Source organism: Bubalus bubalis, chromosome 18 (genome assembly GCF_019923935.1).
Source record: "Bubalus bubalis isolate 160015118507 breed Murrah chromosome 18, NDDB_SH_1, whole genome shotgun sequence".
Taxonomy (NCBI): Eukaryota; Metazoa; Chordata; class Mammalia; order Artiodactyla; family Bovidae; genus Bubalus; species Bubalus bubalis.
This window is the reverse complement of record NC_059174.1, coordinates 1,762,249-1,783,301: the sequence shown is the minus strand read 5'-3', so window position 1 is coordinate 1,783,301 and position 21,053 is coordinate 1,762,249. Positions and strand designations below refer to the sequence as shown.

Below are 21,053 nucleotides of genomic sequence, written 5' to 3'. Positions count from 1 at the left end.
CTCAAAAGATACTTTATATATTTTATCTAGTTTTTATGGTTTTATTTCAGTGTAAATACATATTTGTATTTTCACTCATATTTGGGATCAGAATCCTCCCCATTTATGTGTATGTAGGGCCTGTAGGGCCTGTAGGATCTGGCCCTGTGATCCTTCTTCTAGTCCCCTCTTTCCTCATTTGAATGCAGCCACATAGATCTTCAGTTTGAATGCTTATTCCCCTGTCTTGAACTTGTCATTAACCTTTGCTTTTAGAAATTTTGTTATGGTCTAAATGTTTTTGTCCCCCCTTAATTCATATGTTAAAATCCTAATGCCCACTGTGATGGTATTAGGGATGGAGGTGCTTAGATCATAAGAGTAGAACCCTCATGAATGAGATTATAAAATACACTATTATATTATAGTGTATTATATGAGATTATAAAAAACACTATTTTATAGTGTTCTTATAAAAGAGACCCACACAGCTCCCAGTCCCTTCCACCATGTGAGGACAGAAGTTGGCAGTTGGCAGTCTAGAAGAGGGCCTTTGCCAGAACCTGACCATGCTGCTACCCTTATCTTAGATTTCTAGCCCCCAGAACTATGAGAAATTTTCTATTGTTTATAAGCCACCCCGCGTGTGCTGTTTTGTTATAGAAGCCTGAACAGACTAAGACATCTTTAGATTCCGCCCTCTTTTGTTTTTAATAAATTTATGCCAATTCACTCATAGCTCAATGATAATTAGTTGCCTTTATATAAAAGCTCCCCCATCATCCCATATGTTTTATTTTCATCATAACACTTATAGTATCTTAAATTGTCTTGATCTTTGTTCACTGTCTTATTGTTTATCTCTCATATACACCAGTTCTTGAGCAATGTGTGGCAAATTAATAAAATTCTCAACACATATCTATTGAATGAGTTATGGAAGTGAGGTTCAAGAAACAAGGAGTACAGTAAAGGTTTAAATTCCTAGCTTGTGGTAGAGATAGTCTGTTTTTACAGAAACAGAGTCCAGGAGACCCAGGTTAGGTCAACCCTCTTGCCACTGGCTTGTGTCTTTTTTTTTTTTTTTTTTTGTGGGCGGCGCGCGCGTCCACCCTCTGGGCAGAGCCGGACGAGGGGAAGGGTAAACCCCTCCTCCCGCTGTTAAGCCCTTAGCAAGGTCCTTGGCTTGTGTCTTTTGTAAAGTCTGACTTGTCTAACACAGCCTGAGCTGGCCAGGTTCCCAGATTTTGCTTCTTGGTCACTGTGATTTCAAGATAGGCACATATACTCCTCCCTATCTCCAGAGGCAATCTGTGGCCGGGTGCAGGGTTTCCTCAGTGCAGGCTGACAGACAGGCAACTGCTGGCTTCTCTTAGCAGATGGTCAACTTCTAGCCTTAAACTGGCTTAAAATAAACTCTCATTTGTGGTCTGAGTACACGCAGACCCATCATTGAACATTAATGACTCTTATGCAGTAGTTAGGACTCAGTGCCTTCACTGCTGAGGGCCCAGGTTCAATCCCCGGTTGGGGAACTAAGTTACCACAAATGGCATGGCATGCCTCCCTCCCCACCCCCAAGCCCCCTCAAAAAAGTAATGACCCTTAGTGGCTTTTCAAGAACTTCAGGTATCTAGCCTGCCTGAGACTTACCTATGCTACTTATCTGTTAAGGAACATATACATTTATCTGGTCTACCCTGGACTATCTCAGTCAATGTTCAAAGTTGGCCATAGCCTTAGGACCATATGGGGCTTCCCTCGTGGCTCAGATGGTAAAGAATCTGTCTGTGATGCAGAAGACCTGGGTTCGATCCCTGGGTCAGGAAGATCCCCTGGAGAAGGGAATGGCAACCCACTCCAATATTCTTGCCTGGAGAATTTCTTGGAGAGGAGTTTGGTGGGCTACAGTCCATGGAATCGCAAAGAGTTGGACACAACTGAGTGACTAACGCTTAGGACCACATTACAGAAGTAGCTTGAGGAAGTTTTGGTAGAAATGTCTGGGACATGCCCTTATTTCTAAAAATAGAGGCCTGTGTCAGCCACAGTGGGCAGTTGGTACCCCCAGAATATTCTTGGTTTCAGTGGTTCCTTATGGAGTCCATGAACCCCCACACAATTTCTCAGGTTCTAGTTGATTCTAGTCTTCACTGCCCATTTGTGGGTCAGGACAGCAGAAGCTGCATTTGTGAACATGGATGACCAGTGGGGATCACATGTCCCAAGCTGCCCTTATTCCCCACCACGGTATATCGGCAGGGTGGGATATAAGTGCACCACACCAAGTGAGAAGCCAGGGGTTCTGGTTCCAGGCTGGCAAGGTTCATCCTGGGCAGGACATTTAACCCTGCTGTGCAGAACTGTTACCATCTCTGCCGTTCTTTAGTTGAGTGAGAACCCAACTCAGGCCTGATGCATAGCTCAAATGACACAATAGATGTGAAGATGCTTTGGGAAGGTATCTCTCTCCTGTGGAGAAGGAGGGGGACTAGTGAGAAGTGAAACAACTATTCCCACCTATAGTGCTGCTACAGATGCTGCATGCAGGACAACAAGCCAATTACCGAGGCACAGACTTAACCTGAGGCCTCAGCATGTTTTGCTATTTCCTCCTTGAAATGTGGATTTAAATTCTGGCTTAAAATCTGGCTCAGATACAAAGGGTTTCCCGGTTTATTCATAATATTAGTTATAACTTTTTGAATCCCATATCATGGGCCAGCCACTTTATTTCTAATCTTCACAATTATACTTTAGAGTTCCTCCTCTGCCTCCTCAGATGAGGAGGCTCAGAGAACTTAAAAGATCTGTCTAGTCTGCTAAGAGCTAGAATAACGGGCTCTTTCTTCTGGAACCAGTGCTCCTAAGCCTGATTCAGCGCTGCCTTCTTCTCTGGGTGAGAGAAGCTTCTGAGGCAGATGGAAGGAAGCAGGGAGAAGTGCAAGAAGAGGCTCTTAGATATCGGAATACACCTTATCGTGTAAGGCTCACCTCTACACATAAAGTTTTTTCTTTCAAGTCATAGAACGGGTGACACACTCTACCGGCCATCTTGGTTGTGGCAATCCCAATCCTTTTTTTTTTTTTTCCTTCGGTGACGGACAACCAAGGAAATTAGGCAAAGCGGCCCTCCCCAGGGATCTGAAGGAGCGCCAGGGAAGCCCAGCGTCGCCCTCTAGCCGGCCGAGGTCCGGGGCGCCGGCCCTCAGAGCGCGGCGGCTCGCAGACTCGGCGCCCAGCGGCAGGTCCGCGCGGCGGGAGGGGTTCGGAGGGACCCTGCCGGCCCCGCCCCGCCCCGCCCCCTCATTTAAATACGCGGCGCCGGTGGGCACGTCGAGCTCGCCGCGGACTCAAGATGGCGGCGTGTGGACGTGTACTGAGGATGTTCCGCTTGGCGGCGGCGCTGCCGCTGCTGCTGCTCGCGGCGGACGGCGCGCAGAAAATCCAAGGCCCGGGTGGCCACGGCCAGGGCCCGGGCCCGGGGAGCAACCTTCTTCCCCTCGGAGCGCAGCCGGGAGGCGGCGTGCTGCCGGGTCAGCTCCTGCTGCCTCAGTCATCTCAGTTGCAGCAGCAGCAGCAGCAGCAGCAGCAGCAGCCACCTCAGCAGCAGCAGCCTCAGCAGCAGCAGCAGCCGCCGTTCCCCGCGGGCGGGTCTCCGGTCCGGCGGGGCGGAGCAGGGCCCGGCGGGGCTGGCGGGGGCTGGAAGCTGGCGGAGGAAGAGTCCTGCCGGGAGGACGTGAGCCGCGTGTGTCCCAAGCACACCTGGAGCAACAACCTGGCGGTGCTGGAGTGCCTGCAGGACGTGCGAGAGGTGAGGTGCCGGGCGCTCAGGCCTGGCCGCCGCGGACGCCGGGCGGCCTGGGCAGCCGCGGCCGCGCCTCTTGCTTCCTCTGCGCGGCCGCCCGCTCCCCGGCGCGCTCCGGGGAGAGGACCCCACCCCCAGCCCTCACTCGCTCTCGGGCGGGGGTCTGGGACGCCCACTCCGGCTCCCGGCCGCCGTCGGCCGAGGCCCAGAGCGAGTCTGTTTGCTCCGGTCTTTTGTGTGATGCTCTAAGCGCGGTGGCTCCTCGGTGAAGACCTGTGTAGGATTTTGCAACCCTTTTCGATTTGGGTAATTTGTAGCAGCTTTTTAAAACGTGAAAAATGGTTGGCGTACTTCAGCTGGTAAAGAATGCCCTGCTGTTTATTGGCAGTAGATAATGTTTGGACAGCTCGGGTTCTGTTCTGATGTGTATTGTAGTCTGCAGCCAGATTTACTGTCGTTACCCTATTCTTCTGCAATTCAGAAATTCCTGTTATTTACCAGCTGCTGAAACTAATATATGCTCTTCTTTTTTCCTTCACGTCTTTTGGTCAATTTGTAATAAATCCCAAGTGTAAGCTATTACTCCAAGTGATTTAGAGTCCCAAAGCTTGAAAAGTCGAGGCAGCGTTTGAGGCTGGACTGTGAGGTCTTTGCTTTCAGATCTTTTTTCCTGTCTGACTGTATCTCTTAATGCCTGGTTTGATGTTCTTTGATGCCATTCAGTTTAGTAACACAGAATTCTTCTCTATATTTAATGCTGCAGACGTTAAGTGCATTTTTGACAGTTATCAAAGTTTGGGAGCAAATCTGGTAGGGACACTTCCCCCCCCCCCCCCCCCCCCCAACGTTTAAACATATAAAAGGCCCAAAAGTTGACAAGTAGAATGAAGCCACTGCTTGATGCAGTTTTATTTGGAAAAGTTTTATCAGAATTGCCTAAGATGTTCATGGTCACAGGAAGACTATTGGTTTGTACAAAAAGGCTAGTCTTGGCAGTTTTTTCCCCCCTCATCCCACTGTGATATTTGCCCTGGTAGTCCATACAGAGTAATTCACAAGAGGAAAAGATATACATGCTCAGGGGACAGAGAGAAAGGAAATTTCTAGAGCCACCAGAAATGTGGGTCCTTAGATGACTTATCTACAATTGGAAAATTAGAAAAAGAATCCCTTGTTCTTTATTCTTCACCTACTCCTCTAGTCAGTACAGCTAAGATTCTTAACTGTGTCAGGCTTCTTGAAATTTTCTGTTTGGCCTTTGAGGATATAAAATACATGTTGTTCTCTCAAACTAGGATCGTAATGTTGGGGACCAAACATTTGGTGAGTAGTTTGTGGCAGAAACAGGATGTTATTAGGGAAAGTGGGCCTTTCTAGGAGTACATCTTTCTTGACATGTATTAGGGACATGTGGATTCTGTCATTCACAGGGGCAGTGTTCCTTTGTCATGCTTGTAGATGTGTGTAGCAGCATATATAATCCATAAATAACAGATTTGAGCACTTTTGGAGTCTGTTTAGTTAGGTGGGTACTGTATTTCTTGCATTACTTCCTGTAAAAAACTGGCCTGAAAGTGTAGTGCTTGTAGTTCCACCTTTGAGTGTGAGACTCTCAGCAGGGATATTGTTTCGGTAACTACATTTTCCTTCCTTTATAGGGATGTTATTTAAACTCTTTGAAGGTAGTTACTAGGTCCTGCACTTCCTTTGTAGCTTTCCAGAGTACCTAATTCAGTGCCTAGACTCAGTAAATAGTGTTGACTGATTGAAGGTGAAGTAAACTAATGGCGTCTGTTTTATGGAAGAAAAGATGTCATGTGAATTGAAGGAGGGGGCTTTTAGAGGGCAGGGTTTTTTCCCAAATTTCAAGTTGTTGTTGTTTCTCCTATTTTATATACATAAAAATGAAAAGAATAGTACCATGAACAACTATATATATTCTTTAAGAGGTGGAGCTAGTTTTAAACTACTTTTTTTTTTCCCTTTAAAGACAGCAAAAAGAAGTTTTACTCAGAGAATTAGTTAAATCTACTTTATGCGTTTGAAAGCATGTAAGAAGAAAGTGAACTAGCTAGGCACATTTGAAATGGAAGTATGGAACGTGTTTCGTATGTGCTTTTTGGTATGTAGGACTGTTTGATAGGAACGCAGACATTTGTGCTTCTTTATTCCTTTGGATACTTATTTGGGGAAAATTGTTCTCTGTGTTCTTGCTGTTAGTATTTCGAAGATGCAAAGCATATGACTATTTAAATGATAGTGTGGTAAAACCACATTTTTATTTTGAAGTAGCATAGGTATATGGTGTTAGGTTAAGTCTTAAGTTCAGATATTTTAAGGTTCCCTTTAGTGTTCAAAGTTATGTATTAATTCACTTACGGAATCTATTTGAAGGTATTTATGGATGGCATCACCGACTCGATGCACATGAGTTTGGGTGAACTCTGAGAGTTGGTGATGGACAGGGAGGCCTGGCGTGCTCGGGGTCGCAAAGAGTCAGACACTACTGAGCGACTGAACTGAACTGATAGTTACCTTTAAATAATTTCAGCGGATACTTACAGTTTGTCTAATGTATGGTATGCCAGCAAATTAAAATTTTATGTGTAAACTATAAGTTAAACAGCATATAGACTAAGATTAGTTCACAACTTTTCTGTTTTTTTGGTTACTATTTTGAAGATACATGTTGTGGGGGATTTTTCTTTCTTTTTTTTAAACCCTCTCAGATGAGTCATGCCTTTTAAAAGGTCAAGTATACCCAATGGGCCTGCTATTACATAGTGGGTATATTAGCAGTAATAATGGAATAGTAGTCCTGGTTATGTGTGTATCTCTGTATGTAGTTAGCAGTAGTTCTAGTTAAAAGAATATATAACTAGTTCACATACATATACTTTCTAGTATAAGTAAAAGGAAAAATACACCCTGGGCTGTTCTGGCAGTTAGAGGAGAAGTAAACCAAAGGAAGAGAAGGTACTGTTGTCTAGTTTAATGTTTGATGAAAAAGACATGCTTTATGTTGAGAGTAATTTTAAAATACTTTATATATTTTTGGCTGAAATGACAGAAGTTTCACATGGAGATGTTGATTCTTTAGAAGTTTATTAGTGATGTGCGTAGTTTTTCTTAGTTTTTGTTGTTAGATTTTTAAAAAAGAAACAAAAGCTTTCTAATACATGAACAGAAGTAGCGAGAATAGTTTGATGACTCCCAGCTTAAACTGTCCCCACTTTGTTTAATCACAGGGCTTGGGAGAATGGCGTATTTTAAAGCAAGTCCCAGACACTATGTCATTTAATTTATAAATACTTCAGTGTAAGTTTCTGATAAGGACTTAAAACAAGATAAAACCAGAACCTGATTGTTATTTTTTAGTATTTAGAAGTATTATGGTGACTTCCTTGGCTGTCTAGTGGTTAAGACTCCCTGCTCTTAATGCAGGAGGCACAGGTTTGATTGCTGGCTTGAGAACTGTGCCGCACAGCTCAGCCAATATAAAAACATTATGAGTATTTCTTCTGAATTTCTTGGTATCAGTTTCAGGCTATACATTTTGGCCACTTTCTATGCACAGAGTGAATGCTTTGTGAATATTTAAGATGGACTATAATATATATTGAAGAGGAATTACATTACAAAGTGTAAACCTGCTTTGACTCATAGGTGAGCATTTTATTTTTCTATTCGTAGTCTTTCTCTTAACTGTATCCTAAGATAGTAGGCCACAGTATCTGTATTATTTATCCTGTGAGGTGAATAGTGTTATCTTATTATCTTAGTTGAGAAGCAGACTCAGAGAGATGAAGTAACTTGTCCAGTGTTATATCCTGACCTAAGTGGTAAGGCTTGTATTCAGAAAATTCTTTCTGACTTCAAAGATTGTACGCTTTCTAATCTGCCATGGATGATTGCAGCTAGGAAAATTAGTATATGGCTGTTGAGAATGCCGGGGGTTCATAAATGGACACAAAGTGAGAAGAGTAGCCTGGAATTAGAATTCTCTTTTCCTCACTACCAAGAACAGTTGGGTAGCAGCAGCCTCTTAGCATTGGAGTATTGTATAGATTTCTCAGGTGCACAGACCGACATCATTAGACAAAGCTAATTTAATACTAATCTGAGTCCATTACAAGTAGGGTTTCTGCTTCATGAGAAGATTTTCAGATTCCGTGTTACCTTAAGCACAATTTGTATAATGGAAGAATTTAGATGTATTCCCCTACTGTTTGTATTGAATCAATGGAACACCACGAAGAGTAAACCAGGACTAGAGCTGGCACTGCTGTGAACTAACTGTAGGACTGTTTCTCCATTCCATTCATGCAGCGACACTTTATGCTCTTTCTGTAGTGACTCATGTACAGGCCCCTTCTCTCTCATCCGAGGTCCCTCCTCTAGGTTCTGGGTGATTACTGCATCCAGCCATCGGTTGTGAAAAGAGAAGAGAAGAGGACTGCACTGGAGTTTTCCAAGCTTGGACTGGGCTTGGAAGTGTGTGCGTGCTCAGCAGTCGTGTCTGACTCTGCAACCCGTATAGACTGTAGCCTACCAGGCTTCTTTGGCTGTGGGATTTCCTGGGCAAGAATACTGGCGTGGGTTGCCTTTCTCTTCTCCAGGGGATCTTGCTGACCCAGTGATTGAACCCATGTCTCCTGCGTCTCCTGCATTGGCAGGCGAGTTCTTTACCACTGAGCCACCAGGGAGAGCCAGTCATTTTACTACTGAGTCTCAGTTTCCTCACATGTACAATTTAGTTTTCGAGATCCCTTTTATTTGATCTATATGAATTGTTTCCTGTGTATTCTGTCTGTATGTATTTTTATAGTTTGTAGAATTTATGTGTGTACCATCTTGTTCATTCATGGGTGAAAATAGTGAAATGAATAATGCAAACAGCAATTAATCCAAACACTGTTTGACTTTAGGATATAATGATGATTTTGTTTGAGCCAACATGGAATTGCCTCCTGTGCTGACTCTCAGTGGTTGGAAGAACTCTAACCACATAATCAAGGTGTTATTGATCCGTTATGTACTTACCATAGTGGAAGAACACTAGTATTTTAAGATACCAGCATTGCTTACAGTTGGTTTGATAAATGGGATTGTGATCAGGAAACAGTTGTATAAGAGAGTGTTCATCACTGCATGTTACACGGGCAGTGAATCCTTTAGAGCAATGAAAAGAGCACAGAACTAGGATTTAGACTTGGATGGAGCCCAGCTCTGCTACTCTTGGCTTAAAAATCATACGACCACTTTTTTTTACCCTTAAGTAGGAACAACAGACTGGTTCCAAATAGGAAAAGGAGTACGTCAAGGCTGTATATTGTCACCCTCCTTATTTAACTTATATGCAGAGTACATCATGAGAAACGCTGGACTGGAAGAAGCACAAGCTGGAATCAAGATTGCCGGGAGAAATATCAATAACCTCAGATATGCAGATGACACCACCTTTATGGCAGAAAGTGAAGAGGAACTAAAAAGCCTCTTGATGAAAGTGAAAGAGGAGAGTGAAAAAGTTGGCTTAAAGCTCAACATTCAGAAAATGAAGATCATGGCATCCGGTCCCATCACTTCATGGGAAATAGATGGAGAAACAGTGGGAACGGTGTCAGACTTTACCTTTTTGGGCTCCAAAATCACTGCAGATGGTGATTGCAGCCATGAAATTAAAAGACGCTTACTCCTTGGAAGGAAAGTTATGACCAACCTAGATAGCATATTCAAAAGCAGAGACATTACTTTGCCAACAAAGGGCCGTCTAGTCAAGGCTATGGTTTTTCCAGTAGTCATGTATGGATGTGAGAGTTGGAGTGTGAAGAAAGGTGAGCGCCGAAGAATTGATGCTTTTGAACTGTGGTGTTGGAGAAGACTCTTGAGAGTCCTTTGGACTGCAAGGAGATCCAACTAGTCCATTCTGAAGGAGATCAGACCTGGGTGTTCATTGGAAGGAATGATGCTGAAGCTGAAACTCTAATATTTTGGCCACCTCATGTGAAGAGTTGACTCATTGGAAAACTCTGATGCTGGGAGGGATTGGGGGCAGGAGGAGAAGGGGACAACAGAGGATGAGATGGCTGGATGGCATCACTAACTTGATGGACATGAGTTTGAGTGAACTCCAGGAGTTGGTGATGGACAGGGAGGCCTGGCGTGCTGTGATTCATGGGGTCGCAAATAGTCGTATATGACTAAGCGACTGAAATGAACTGAGGAACAGTTAAGTAGTGATGGACAGGGCAAGAGGAGAAGGGGACAGCACAGGATGAGATGGTTGGATGGCATCACTGACTTGATGGACATGAGTTTGAACAAACTTGGGAGTTAGTTGGTGATGAACAGGGAGGTCTGGCATGCTGCAGTCCCATGGGGTTGCAAAGAGTCAGACACTACTGAGCGACTGGACTGAACTGAACTGAGGGACAGTTTAACCCTGTTGTAAGTGAACAAATACATGAGTTCCTTTTTTTTCCTTCCAATTTTATTTTATTTTTGGTCCCACCACATGGCTTGCAGGATCTCAGTTCCCCAACCAGTGGGAACTTGGGCCATGATAGTGAAAGTGCCCAATTCTAATGACTAGATCACCAGGGAACTCCCTACGTGAGTTCTGGAATTTGATGTGCTAGTTATATTTTTGTTTTTTTACATTAAACAAAATATGTGACCATTGAAGTAGGCAATAATAACACATACCACTTGAAATCATTTTGTTTCCACATATGGTACATGCTTTGGAAGACTGGGTTATCACTTAAGATCCTTTCAGCTTTGGTGATTCTGTCCTCTGTAGGAATATGAGACATGTGCAAGGGAGTCAAAAGCACAGGTGAAAAGGAAAGATGCTTTGAGAAATTAAAGAGACTCTACTGACTCAAGTAGAGAGTGTGAGAATTTTTTGAGTCCAGATTATAAAGGGTCTTGCTTGCACCACTGTTCTTCAAGTAAAGCCCAGAAATGGGGTGTGTTTTTATCCCAACCTGAGATAAAAATATTCCTGCAGATAATTGAGTTACTTGTAAAATAGCACAGTCACTTATGCAATGAACTTTTTAAGAAGTCTCTTGATAAGAATGCTTTCCCGTAAATAGTTGCTTAATAATTCATTGTTCTTTGGAAGAAAATAAAGAACAGTCCTGAGATGATATGGTTCATTCTCTTTGTACATTTCTTCTAATGTGCTCAAAACAAATTTCATCAGCAACAATCCTCCCGGAAAACTTCTGCTTATAGGAGAAATGTATTTTAAAGAGAAGCCGTTAAGATGACTTGTGTAATGTGCAAAGTAATTTCTCTTCCTTCAGCAAACATTTACTGAATGCATACTATGTGCAACTCACTGTGCTTAGTGTTAAAGGCTACAAATACAGGATAATAGTAGCATTTACCGAGGGATTTTTGTCTTGTTCTAAGGGACAGGATGTTTTCTAGGTGTTATGTATCTCATTTAATCTTATGAAAAATGTATCATTAGTATTATTTCAGTGATTACTATTTTTTTAAATGAGGGAGCTGCCTCAGTGCTGGTAAATAGTGAAATTAAGATTTGAAAGCAAGTCTTGTCCAACTGTAAAATGGCTCGTACCCCTCCCCCATCCCCGTGGTAGTCCTGCGTGGTAGTCACCAGCTAAATGTAGCTACTGAGCAGTTGAAATTGGAGTAGTCTGAGTTGAGATGTGCTGTAAGTGTAAAATACACACTTGATTTTGAAGACTTTGCACACATAGGAAAATAAACTATTTCAGTTTTTGTGGGGGGACGTGCTGCACACCCTGGGGGATCATAGTTTCCACACCCGGGATCAAACCCCGGCCCTCAGCAGTGAAAACGTGGAGTCCTAACCACTGGACCACCAGGGGAGTCTCATCTCTTTTTACATTGATTACTGTTCACATGAGAATATTCTGGGTATATTGAGTTAAAAACATTATTAAAGCCAGTTTCATTTTCTAATTTTCAATGTGACTATTAGAAGACGTAACATATGTGGCTTTTGTTATATTCCTATTGGGCAACAGCAGCCTGGAAGAAGTAAAAGATATCTTTATAAGACCATAATGCAAGTTATAAAGTAGTAAGTAGCATAAGAGAAGAATAAATTAAATTCTATGAGCATATGGTGGAGAAAAACCATATAAAGCCCGTCAGTGCTTCTCATTCTTAAATTGGTTGTTCATATCATGAAATTCTTAATTTAGCCACCTTAAAGTGCTTGCTGATCTGGTTAATGGATGGATGTCATCTTCCTCATGCTGAATTTATGAGTTGTCAGGGGTACAGTAGCTCCTTCAGAGTGAGAGGAGCTAAACTCATAAAACTGGAAGTCAGTAAGTGACTCATCTTTATTTGGTTGAGTTAGATATATTTAAAACTTAAAAAGAATCTCAAGTAATGGTCCTCAGAACTGTGCCAGTACTTACCCTTGTATCTGCATTAAAATAGAGTGTGGAGAACAAGAAGTGTGGACTGGAATCTAAAAACAATGAATTAAGAGAACCAGGCATTTATTTTCACTCAGCTTTAATAATTTTACTGAAGTTAGAAAATTAGATCAGTTGCATGGGTGCTTACAGTAACCTATAAATTCTCCTGTTGAAGGATTGAATAACATTATAACTATGTAGGGAGAGTCATAGTGAAAATGGGTACTGGATCTATATCCTTGTGAAATAGAACAAATTCTTTAAAACATTTTTGTGTTCCTTTAAAAACAAATAAAAAACATATGTGATGCATACTTTAAATCGTAAGATAAACAGTGAAGTGAAATATGTGAGAGAAATTAACCAGGGGAATGTATGTATGTTATAAATCAATTCAAATGCAGAATTACAAAAAAAAAGAATTAAAAAATCATGTTTAGAGAAAATGCTCTGATGTCTAGAAAGGTTTCATTTGTAATTTAACTTAGAAAGTCAGGTACAGAACTTCCACAGTTCCTACGCCAGCCAAATCAGCTCCGTAATGTAATAAACAACACGAAGTGAATAAAAACTTTGAGAAGGAAAAGGGGATGTAATGGAGAGTTTTAATCAGGCATAGAGTCCACCATTTGTTAGTTAATGGCCATCTACTGAGCATACCTACTGCACGTGAAATAATCGGTCAGGGCCCTTCACCATGTGGCGCTCGCTCTTCATAGGAGAAGCTGTGGAGTGAGTGGGAAGACCGGGTTCTGAAACTACAGTCCGGATTCAAATCCTCGCTCACCTACCACCTACTGTGACCTTGGACAGATTTCTCTTCAACCTCCACTTTTCTTATCTGTAAAGTTGAGGTATAAAACCTACTTCCACAGGGTTATGATGAGAATGTAAAAAAAAAAATTTGAAATATTCATCAAACTGTACTTGCTCATCAGTGGTCCTTTGTTGTTGCAGATGACAGCCTTCAAGATATGGCTGTGTGTTCACTGTCTTAAGAGAAACGTGGACTGTAATGTGCCGTACCTTTTATATAATCCATCCAAGACTTCTTCGCAAAGGCTGTAGTTGAACTTACTTGAAGAGCATTAAGGTCAAAACTTTAATGGAGTCTTTACCAGGTATTTAAAATGTATACAATTTGAGGTTGTGGAGGCAAAGGAGTGAATTCCTTGGGTGAAGGAATTCAGTTCTACCAGGTGTTCTTTCATTTTCTACGCCTAAATGATGCCTAAATTTGGGATATACTGCCCATCAAGACAAAGGAAATCTCTGTTCTCTGATGTGAGAGGGGAAAAAAACATTCTATTCCTAAGACGGTACTGCTTAAAACATCCTCACTCTGTAGATTGGAATGACTAAATAGCTGTTTTATCAGCTGAGAAACAAAAGGCATTGATCCTTATCTTTTTGCCCTTTGTAAGACCAGATAAATATAAAAATCACATAAATTTTCCTGAAAGTTGGCAACTTTTCAGAGGGAAAGTAAAATGTAAGGACTTATAAATTGCTAAGGTGGGAACATTGGCTGGCCTGTGAAACAGTCTATATTAAAGTATAAATACATAAGTTACTCATACATTAAAAACAGTACAAGATATTTCCAGTGTGTAAGCCTTCTTTCTGATGTTATTAGGTAGTAGAGTTAGTTGTGAATAGTTTCGAAATAGCTAGAATTCCACAATCTCTTTTTAAAACGTATTTGCTAGATTAAGACGTGACTGACGTATATAGATAAAAAACATTTAGTGTGTAGAATTGCTGGTTTTCTTTTTTAAATCATTATAAGAAGTTTCAAGAATTTATAAGGTTGTCTATTGGTTTTCACCTTGAAAATATCATGTGATGCAGGAGAAATGAGCAGTGAAAGCAGAAGTCAGGAGATGGATATGGTTCCTCCCTCTTTAGGAAATAAGCGTGGTCTCAGGTCGCTTCTCCGTTCTCCAGCTCTGCTTCCCACTGGCTCCTACGGTACAGCCTACTGTTTGCTACCCCTCCCCCGCCAAGTAGTCCATGGCTTCCAGAGACTGCCAAGTTACGGCTGTTGCGTTTACAAGCTTTTCATGTGAATATTGTTTGTTGACAAAGATTTTATATTCAGTGATTTGAGGAGTTTCAGCCCCAGACTATTGCTCGTTATCTTTTCCTTTGCACAGCCCACTGTCCCTCCCCACTACCAGCTCTCCTTTAAGCATTGTTTTCTGGCTTGTTTTTACTAGCAGATTGAGCCATAAGAATTACTAATGTTTGAGATCAAACCCATCTGTCCTAAAGGAAATCAGTCCTGAATATTCATTGGAAGGACTGATGCTGAAGCTGCAGTACTTTGGCCACCTGATGCAAAGAACTAACTCATTGGAAAAGACCATGAGAACTGACTCATTGGAAAAAACCGCGATGCTGGGAAAGATTGAAGGCAGGAGGAGAAGGGAACAACAGAGGATGAGCTGGTTGGATGGCATCACTGACTTCGATGGACATGAGTTTGAGCGAGCTCTGGGAGTTAGCGATGAACAGGGAGGCCTGGCGTGCTGCAGTCCATGGGGTCACAGAGTTGGACATAACTGAGTGACTGAACTGAACCAATCATATTTGATTTATAAAAAGCAGCTTCATATGGCTCAATCAGTTGTTCCTCCTTGTTCAGATTTTGAGTCAATAGTATCTGCTTCTGTGGCAACTGGAGAAGGCAATGGCACCCCCCTCCAGTACTCTTGCCTGGAAAATCCCATGGATGGAGGAGCTGTGGCAATATTTATTGTTTCCCTTTGTATCATCTTAAAGTATTGTGTTAGTCAGTGGTGTCTGGTTCTTTGCAACCCCATGGACTGTAGCCTGCCAGGCTCCTCAGTCCATGGGATTCTCCAGGCAAGAATACTGGAGTGGTAGCCATTCCCTTCTCCAGGGGATCTTCACAACCCAGGGATCAAACCAGGTCTCCTGCATTGTGGGCGGATTCTTTACCATGTGAGCCATCAGGGAAGTCCATCATCTTAATATCAAGAGTTAAAAGCAAGGGGATAGGAGAAATTTAGACATTTTGGTGTAGGACTTTCACCTGGGGAGTCTTCTGAAATTGTTTTCCCCAGCTTCTCTTTGGGTTTATCTGCCCCTAAGGTTAAAAGAAGGGAACCAGTGTAGATTGTTTTATACTTTTACTCATTTATTTGTGAAATATTTACTGAGCACTCACTATATGGGTTAATTAATAAATAGCATGATTTTTTGGCATTTAGAAAATGTGACTTGAGAGTTTTGTTTCTTAAAAAATAATGTATTCTAAAAAAAAAAAATGTATTCTGAAAAACTTTTCTTACTTCTCTCACAATAGGGGAGATGTGGAACTAGGTATAAATGTCAGGACTCACCAAATACACTTGCTTTTAAAAAACTGAATTACTCTGAGTTAAGTTGTGGTCTAACATTTAGTTTATGGAATGCTTGTAATCTCATTTGGAGCTCTTGATAATGGTATGCAGTGGATAGGACAGATACCTGCCTTATTTTATAGACAGAAACACCGCAGGAATCAGATGGGTTGTGATTTGCCCAAGTCATGTAAATATTAAGATATGGAACTCAGACTTGCCAACTCTTTTGAAGTTTTAAATTTTAAAATCCAAGTCTTTTAAAACTTAAAATCTTTTTTTGTTGTTGTGTATTACCACATTGTTCTGATAATTTTCACATTTACATAAATGATATATTTTCATATTTTAAAAAGTATGTTTATAGCCCATTTAAATTTAAATATGCCAAGGAATATTTGAAAACATACTATGTGCTCCTATTCCTCAAATCATTTTTCTTTTTCTCCTCTCCTGGGCACTAATCTTACATAGATTAAAGTGATTAAATTGCTTGCTGTCATCTCAATCATGAGGCTCTGTTCTTCACCCTCCTCTCCCCACCAGCAGTGTGGTTGGGGTTTTCCCCCCTGTCTTTCATTTTGCATTATTACTATTGCTGTATTTTTTAGGTTTATAGATCTTTTCTTCTGTGGTTGTCAGTCTGCTATCAATGGCAACTGTCCAGTGTATCTTTTATTTTAGATAGTCTAGTTTCATCTGTACCCCACTCCAGTACTCTTGCCTGGAAAATCCCAAGGACAGAGGAGCCTGGTGGGCTGCAGTCCATGGGGTTGCTAAGAGTCAGACACGACTGAGCAACTTCACTTTCACTTTTCACTTTCATGCATTGGAGAGGGAAATGGCAACCCACTCCAGTGTTCTTGCCTGGAGAATCCCAGGGATGGGGGAGCGTGGTGGGCTGCCCTCTATGGGGTCGCAGAGAGTCGGACACAACTGAAGTGACTTAGCAGCAGCAGCAGCAGTTTCATCTGTAGAAGTTTGATATGGATCTGAAATATACCATTTCTGTCTTCCTTGTGTTCATATTTTCCTTTATGACCTTGAATGCTTTTTGTAACAGCTGTTTTAAGGTCCTTACCTGCTCATCCCGTCATCAGTCATTTCTTGGTCTTTTTCTGCTGATGAGTTTTTCTTCTGGTGTTCACATTTCTACTTCTTTGCCTGCATGGTGTTTTTTCTTTTTGGCTGGGTGTTGGTCATTGTGTGTTTTACATCTCTGCTGCATTTTGTTGAATTCCTAAAGAGTGTTGGCTTTTGTCTGGCACACAGGTTACATGCAGATCAGTTTGATCCTTTTGAGACTTTTAAACTTTGTTAGGGCAAGTCCAGAGCAGCCTTTAGCCTAGGCCTAATTTGATCTGCTAATGAGCTGCAACTCTCCTCAGTTTCCCCGCTTTTGTGAGGTTTCTCCTCCCCGGCTGGTGGGAATGCGCTCCCTGCCCTGTGTGAGCTTCGAGAATTCTTTGGCACCTTGGCTTCTCAGTGTCTCATTTCCCACTGCAGGCGCATAGGATGCAACTTGACTCAGGAGATCTCATTGACGTTCTCCTTGGCTCTTTGGACAGCTGTCCTGTCCATTACCCATTCTGTCTTGCAAATTTTGGCCACCTTGGAGCCCCTGCACTTTGACCTCTCTGCTCATCAAGTACCCGGAGTCTGCTTGGGTTCCCCCTCCCTGTGCTGCCCCCTGGAAACCCCTTCCTGGCAGTAAGCTGGGTAACTGGCAGGCTCACGGTGTTTCCCTTCTCTCAGGCATTTTAGGCTTACGCTGCCTGTTGGCCAGTGACTGAAATTTATTTTATATATTGTGCCTGAGTGAGTGAGTGAGTGAAGTCGCTCAGTTGTGTCTGACTCTTTGCGACCCCATGGACTGTAGCTTACCAGGTTTCTCCGTCCATGGGATTCTCCAGGCAAGAATACTGGAGTGGGTTACCATTTCCTTCTCCAGGGGATCTTCCCTACCCAGGGATCGAACCTGGGTCTCCCACATTGGAGGCAGACGCTTTAACCTCTGAGCCACCTAGTTGTTAATTACTACGATGGCATTTTCTGTGGTAATTAATCCTTCATGAGCTGGAGTAGAAATCACCATCCCTTGAGTTTTAACTTATGACATATCAAAGGGAAATTAGGAGAATTTGTTAGAAAAGGAGATTGAGAATTATTTATTATATTACACATGTATCTTTTGACAATTCTGCTTCTGAAAATTAATACATAACAGTATGGTCAATGTGTAAGAGGTATTAAATTGAAGCTTTTTTTTTTTTCGTAATAGCAAATAATTGGAATCAACCTCAATTGGAAGCAACCTAACACCCTTCAATAAAGGAGTGATTAAATAAATTACTGTGCATCATTACAATGAACTATTGTATTGCTGTGGAAAAGAAGCTCCTTATGTCACGTATGGAAAGATCTCCAAGATCTGTTACTAAATTAGGAAAGTAAAGTTATTGCTTGGTATAGTATACTACCGTTTTTGTAATCAAATAGGAAAAATAAGAATAAAAGTATTTATCCATATTTGCTTGTATTTGCATTAGAATGCTCCAGAAGGATACAGAAGAAATTAGGGCTAATGGAGGATAAAAATAGGTGGGAAACTTTCCATTATATTTATTTATTTTTTATTCTTTTATATTTTTAATTTATTTTTAGCTATGTGATGTGATTTTCAGGATCTTAGTTCCCCCACCAGGGACTGAACCCAGGCTCATGGCAGTGGAAGTGCCAAGTCCTAACTATTGGACCACCAGGGAATTCCCTATATTTTTGATTTTTTAAAAAATATTTGAGCTATTATGTATACGTTACCTATTTAACTTTTTTTTATTTTAAATTAAGATATATTTTTCCATTACTTTAGTTGACGAAACTACCTTAAATGAGAGTTCCACAGGTATAATTTCATTTTGTGTCAAGGTCAGCTTGTTTGTAACTGGGTTGAGCCAAACCTTTTACCAACTTAGAAGATAAAAGATTTCCTTAATACATTGTTTAGGGCAAAACTAACTGCCATTATGCCAAACCCCAAAATACAAAGGCTTAACACAAGAGAGGTTGTGAAGACTTGCTGGCAGCTGGTGATTTGGAGACCCTGGTTCCTCCCCATCTGTGGTTGCATTTCCTGGGGCTGTGGAGCCTTCTGCCTTCAGGCAGACAAGAGAGTTAGCTGCCTTGGCCCGCTGCTTTTTTTTTTTTTTTTTTTTTTAACCTTATTACCCTTCCTTTCTTGTAATTCATACACCATAGAATTCACCCTTTCAACCACAAGTTCTTAAAAGCCCTGGCCTCAGTCAGTCTGGTGAGAACGGCTCACGTGCAGCACCTGGACACACAGGGGACTGGGCAAGGCACTCCTGTGACCGTCCCCAGACAGCTGGCGAGTTCCGTCAGTTGTCTGGGCAAGTCAGGTCAGGTTCATGTGCCAGCCTGTGATTTGTCATGCCGAAGCGGTTCTGTTCCTTCCCATTTTCTCCAGGAAAAGTGAAAGTTGTTGATAAACAGTCAGATTTTTCTTTGCTGTGCTCTGCTGCTGCTGCTGCTGCTAAGTTGCTTCAGTCGTGTCCGACTCTGTGCGACCCCATAGAGGGCAGCCCACCAGGCTCCCCCGTCCCTGGGATTCTCCTGGCAAGAACACTGGAGTGGGTTGCCATTTCCTTCTCCAGTGCATGAAAGTGAAAAGTGAAAATGAAGTTGCCCAGTCGTGTCGCGAAACCCATGGACTGCAGCCTACCAGGCTCCTTTGTCCATGGGATTTTCCAGGCAAGAGTGCTGGAGTGGGGTGCCATTGCCTAAATGTGTGGAAATACTTCCTTGTGATCAGTTTCTAGTGTTACAATCTCTTTGGTTTAAACTATGGAAGCAGTTTCAGCCTTGTGTAGTGATCTCACTTCCAGTTTTATACTTGGTAACAGTCAGGACCTTGTGCCCTGTTCCTGGTGTTAAGCCCCAAGCCGTAAGTTAATGGAACAGTCTCCCCTCTTCCCTCCTTTATTTCTGGTGCTGTGGTTTTTAATGCTCCTTCCCTCCTTTTCCTGGCACCTAGGGGATTCCTCTTTCTCTTGAGTTCATCTATGCCTTTAAAAGAACTTCGTGTTTACTGTCAAAGACTTTTCAAGCTCTGAACATACATGTATTTCTAGAACCTGAAGTTCGTGACTTTTGAGGCAGCTCATTCTTTGGATAACTGACTTTGTTCAAAAGGGACGAGGAAATAGACTAACATTTATTGGGCAACTGCTGTGTGCTTGTGTACATAATTTTACTTAATCACCACTGTTACTGTAAGAGGTGATTTATCCAAACATACAGAAAGCTTTTTAAAAAACTCATACATTGATCACTCATATACTCAACCACTAAAATTTTACCATTAACATTTTTACTATATTTGTTTTATCACATAAATCTTTTAAACATTTTCTGTAAGCTGTATGAAAAAATTGTATTCCATGTCAGTTTTAATTCACAGCTTTTCTTGTGCTTAATAAAAACAAAACACTCTCCTACTGCCAGAACTTTAAAAAGAAAAATAAATGAAAACTTGTGTCTTAGTTAAAAGCAACTGCATTTATTTTGTATTAGTCTTTTTTTCCCCCGTCCTCAAAGAGTTTGGGAAAACCAGTGTCTTTCTGAAGGAGGTCTGCTCATTCTGCTGTGATGAGCCAAAATCCTTAAACTTTTCTTTTTTCCCTCAGTTTCTAAAGATGTTATTTTCACAGTCATCTTTTTCTAGATCTGGCCTTTCCGTTATTGTATCCGTTTATGTTACCGAAAAGGAATTCTAGGATTCAAGGTATACCTCGCCTGGAAAATTGAGCTTGACAAGTGCTGGAACTTTTGCTATTTTCCTGAGAGTTTAACAATGCCTTGTAATGGTGGTTTATACATTATTTTGAGACAATAGTAAATTCACTCTTTAGATTAACTAGAACATAGCAAGTAGAGTGTAGCAGAAATGCAGGTTATTGGTTCCTCTTGTTAGGTAGTTAGAACAGGAAACAGGAGTCCAAAATGGCGGCGGCTAAAAGACAAGGAAGGGAAAAGCCCGAGAAAATAGAACAAAGCAAGGTCAAAGGAAGGTCCGAGGACCGGAGTGAGGACTTCAGGTAGAACAAATGGCACTCCTGGCTAGCCCGATTTGCATAGGGAAGGCCCAGGGGGAGGGAAACATATAAAAAGAGGAGCCGAAGAGCTCTCTCTCCCTCGCTCTCTCTCCCCGCGCGCTGGCGCTCCCCTCCACTCTCTTCCCTTCGCATCTTTGGGTAGGCATGCCCTCACGCTTCGAGGATGGATTCTCCTGCTATCTTCTAAATGAAATGGAGCTGTAATACTGATTTGTCTAAGAGCTAGAACACGGTTTGTCCAAGACCCGAGAGCTGTGACGTGCCGAGGGCTTTAATGTCCGTCACTCCAAATCTGTTGTGATGAGACACAACCGAGGAGCATACACTCACC

General features: G+C 41.9%; 1 protein-coding gene across 1 annotated transcript in view; it reads left to right on the top strand.

Annotated features, from left to right (window-relative positions):
* Positions 1 to 3,313: 3,313 nt before the first annotated feature.
* Positions 3,314 to 21,053, top strand: part of GLG1 (golgi glycoprotein 1) — a 122,119-nt gene continuing 104,379 nt past the window's right edge. The window contains exon 1 of the mRNA XM_006063316.4: positions 3,314 to 3,793. Within this exon, the coding sequence (XP_006063378.4) occupies positions 3,338 to 3,793 (456 nt within the window). The 5' untranslated portion in view covers positions 3,314 to 3,337. The remainder of the gene's footprint in view (positions 3,794 to 21,053) is intronic.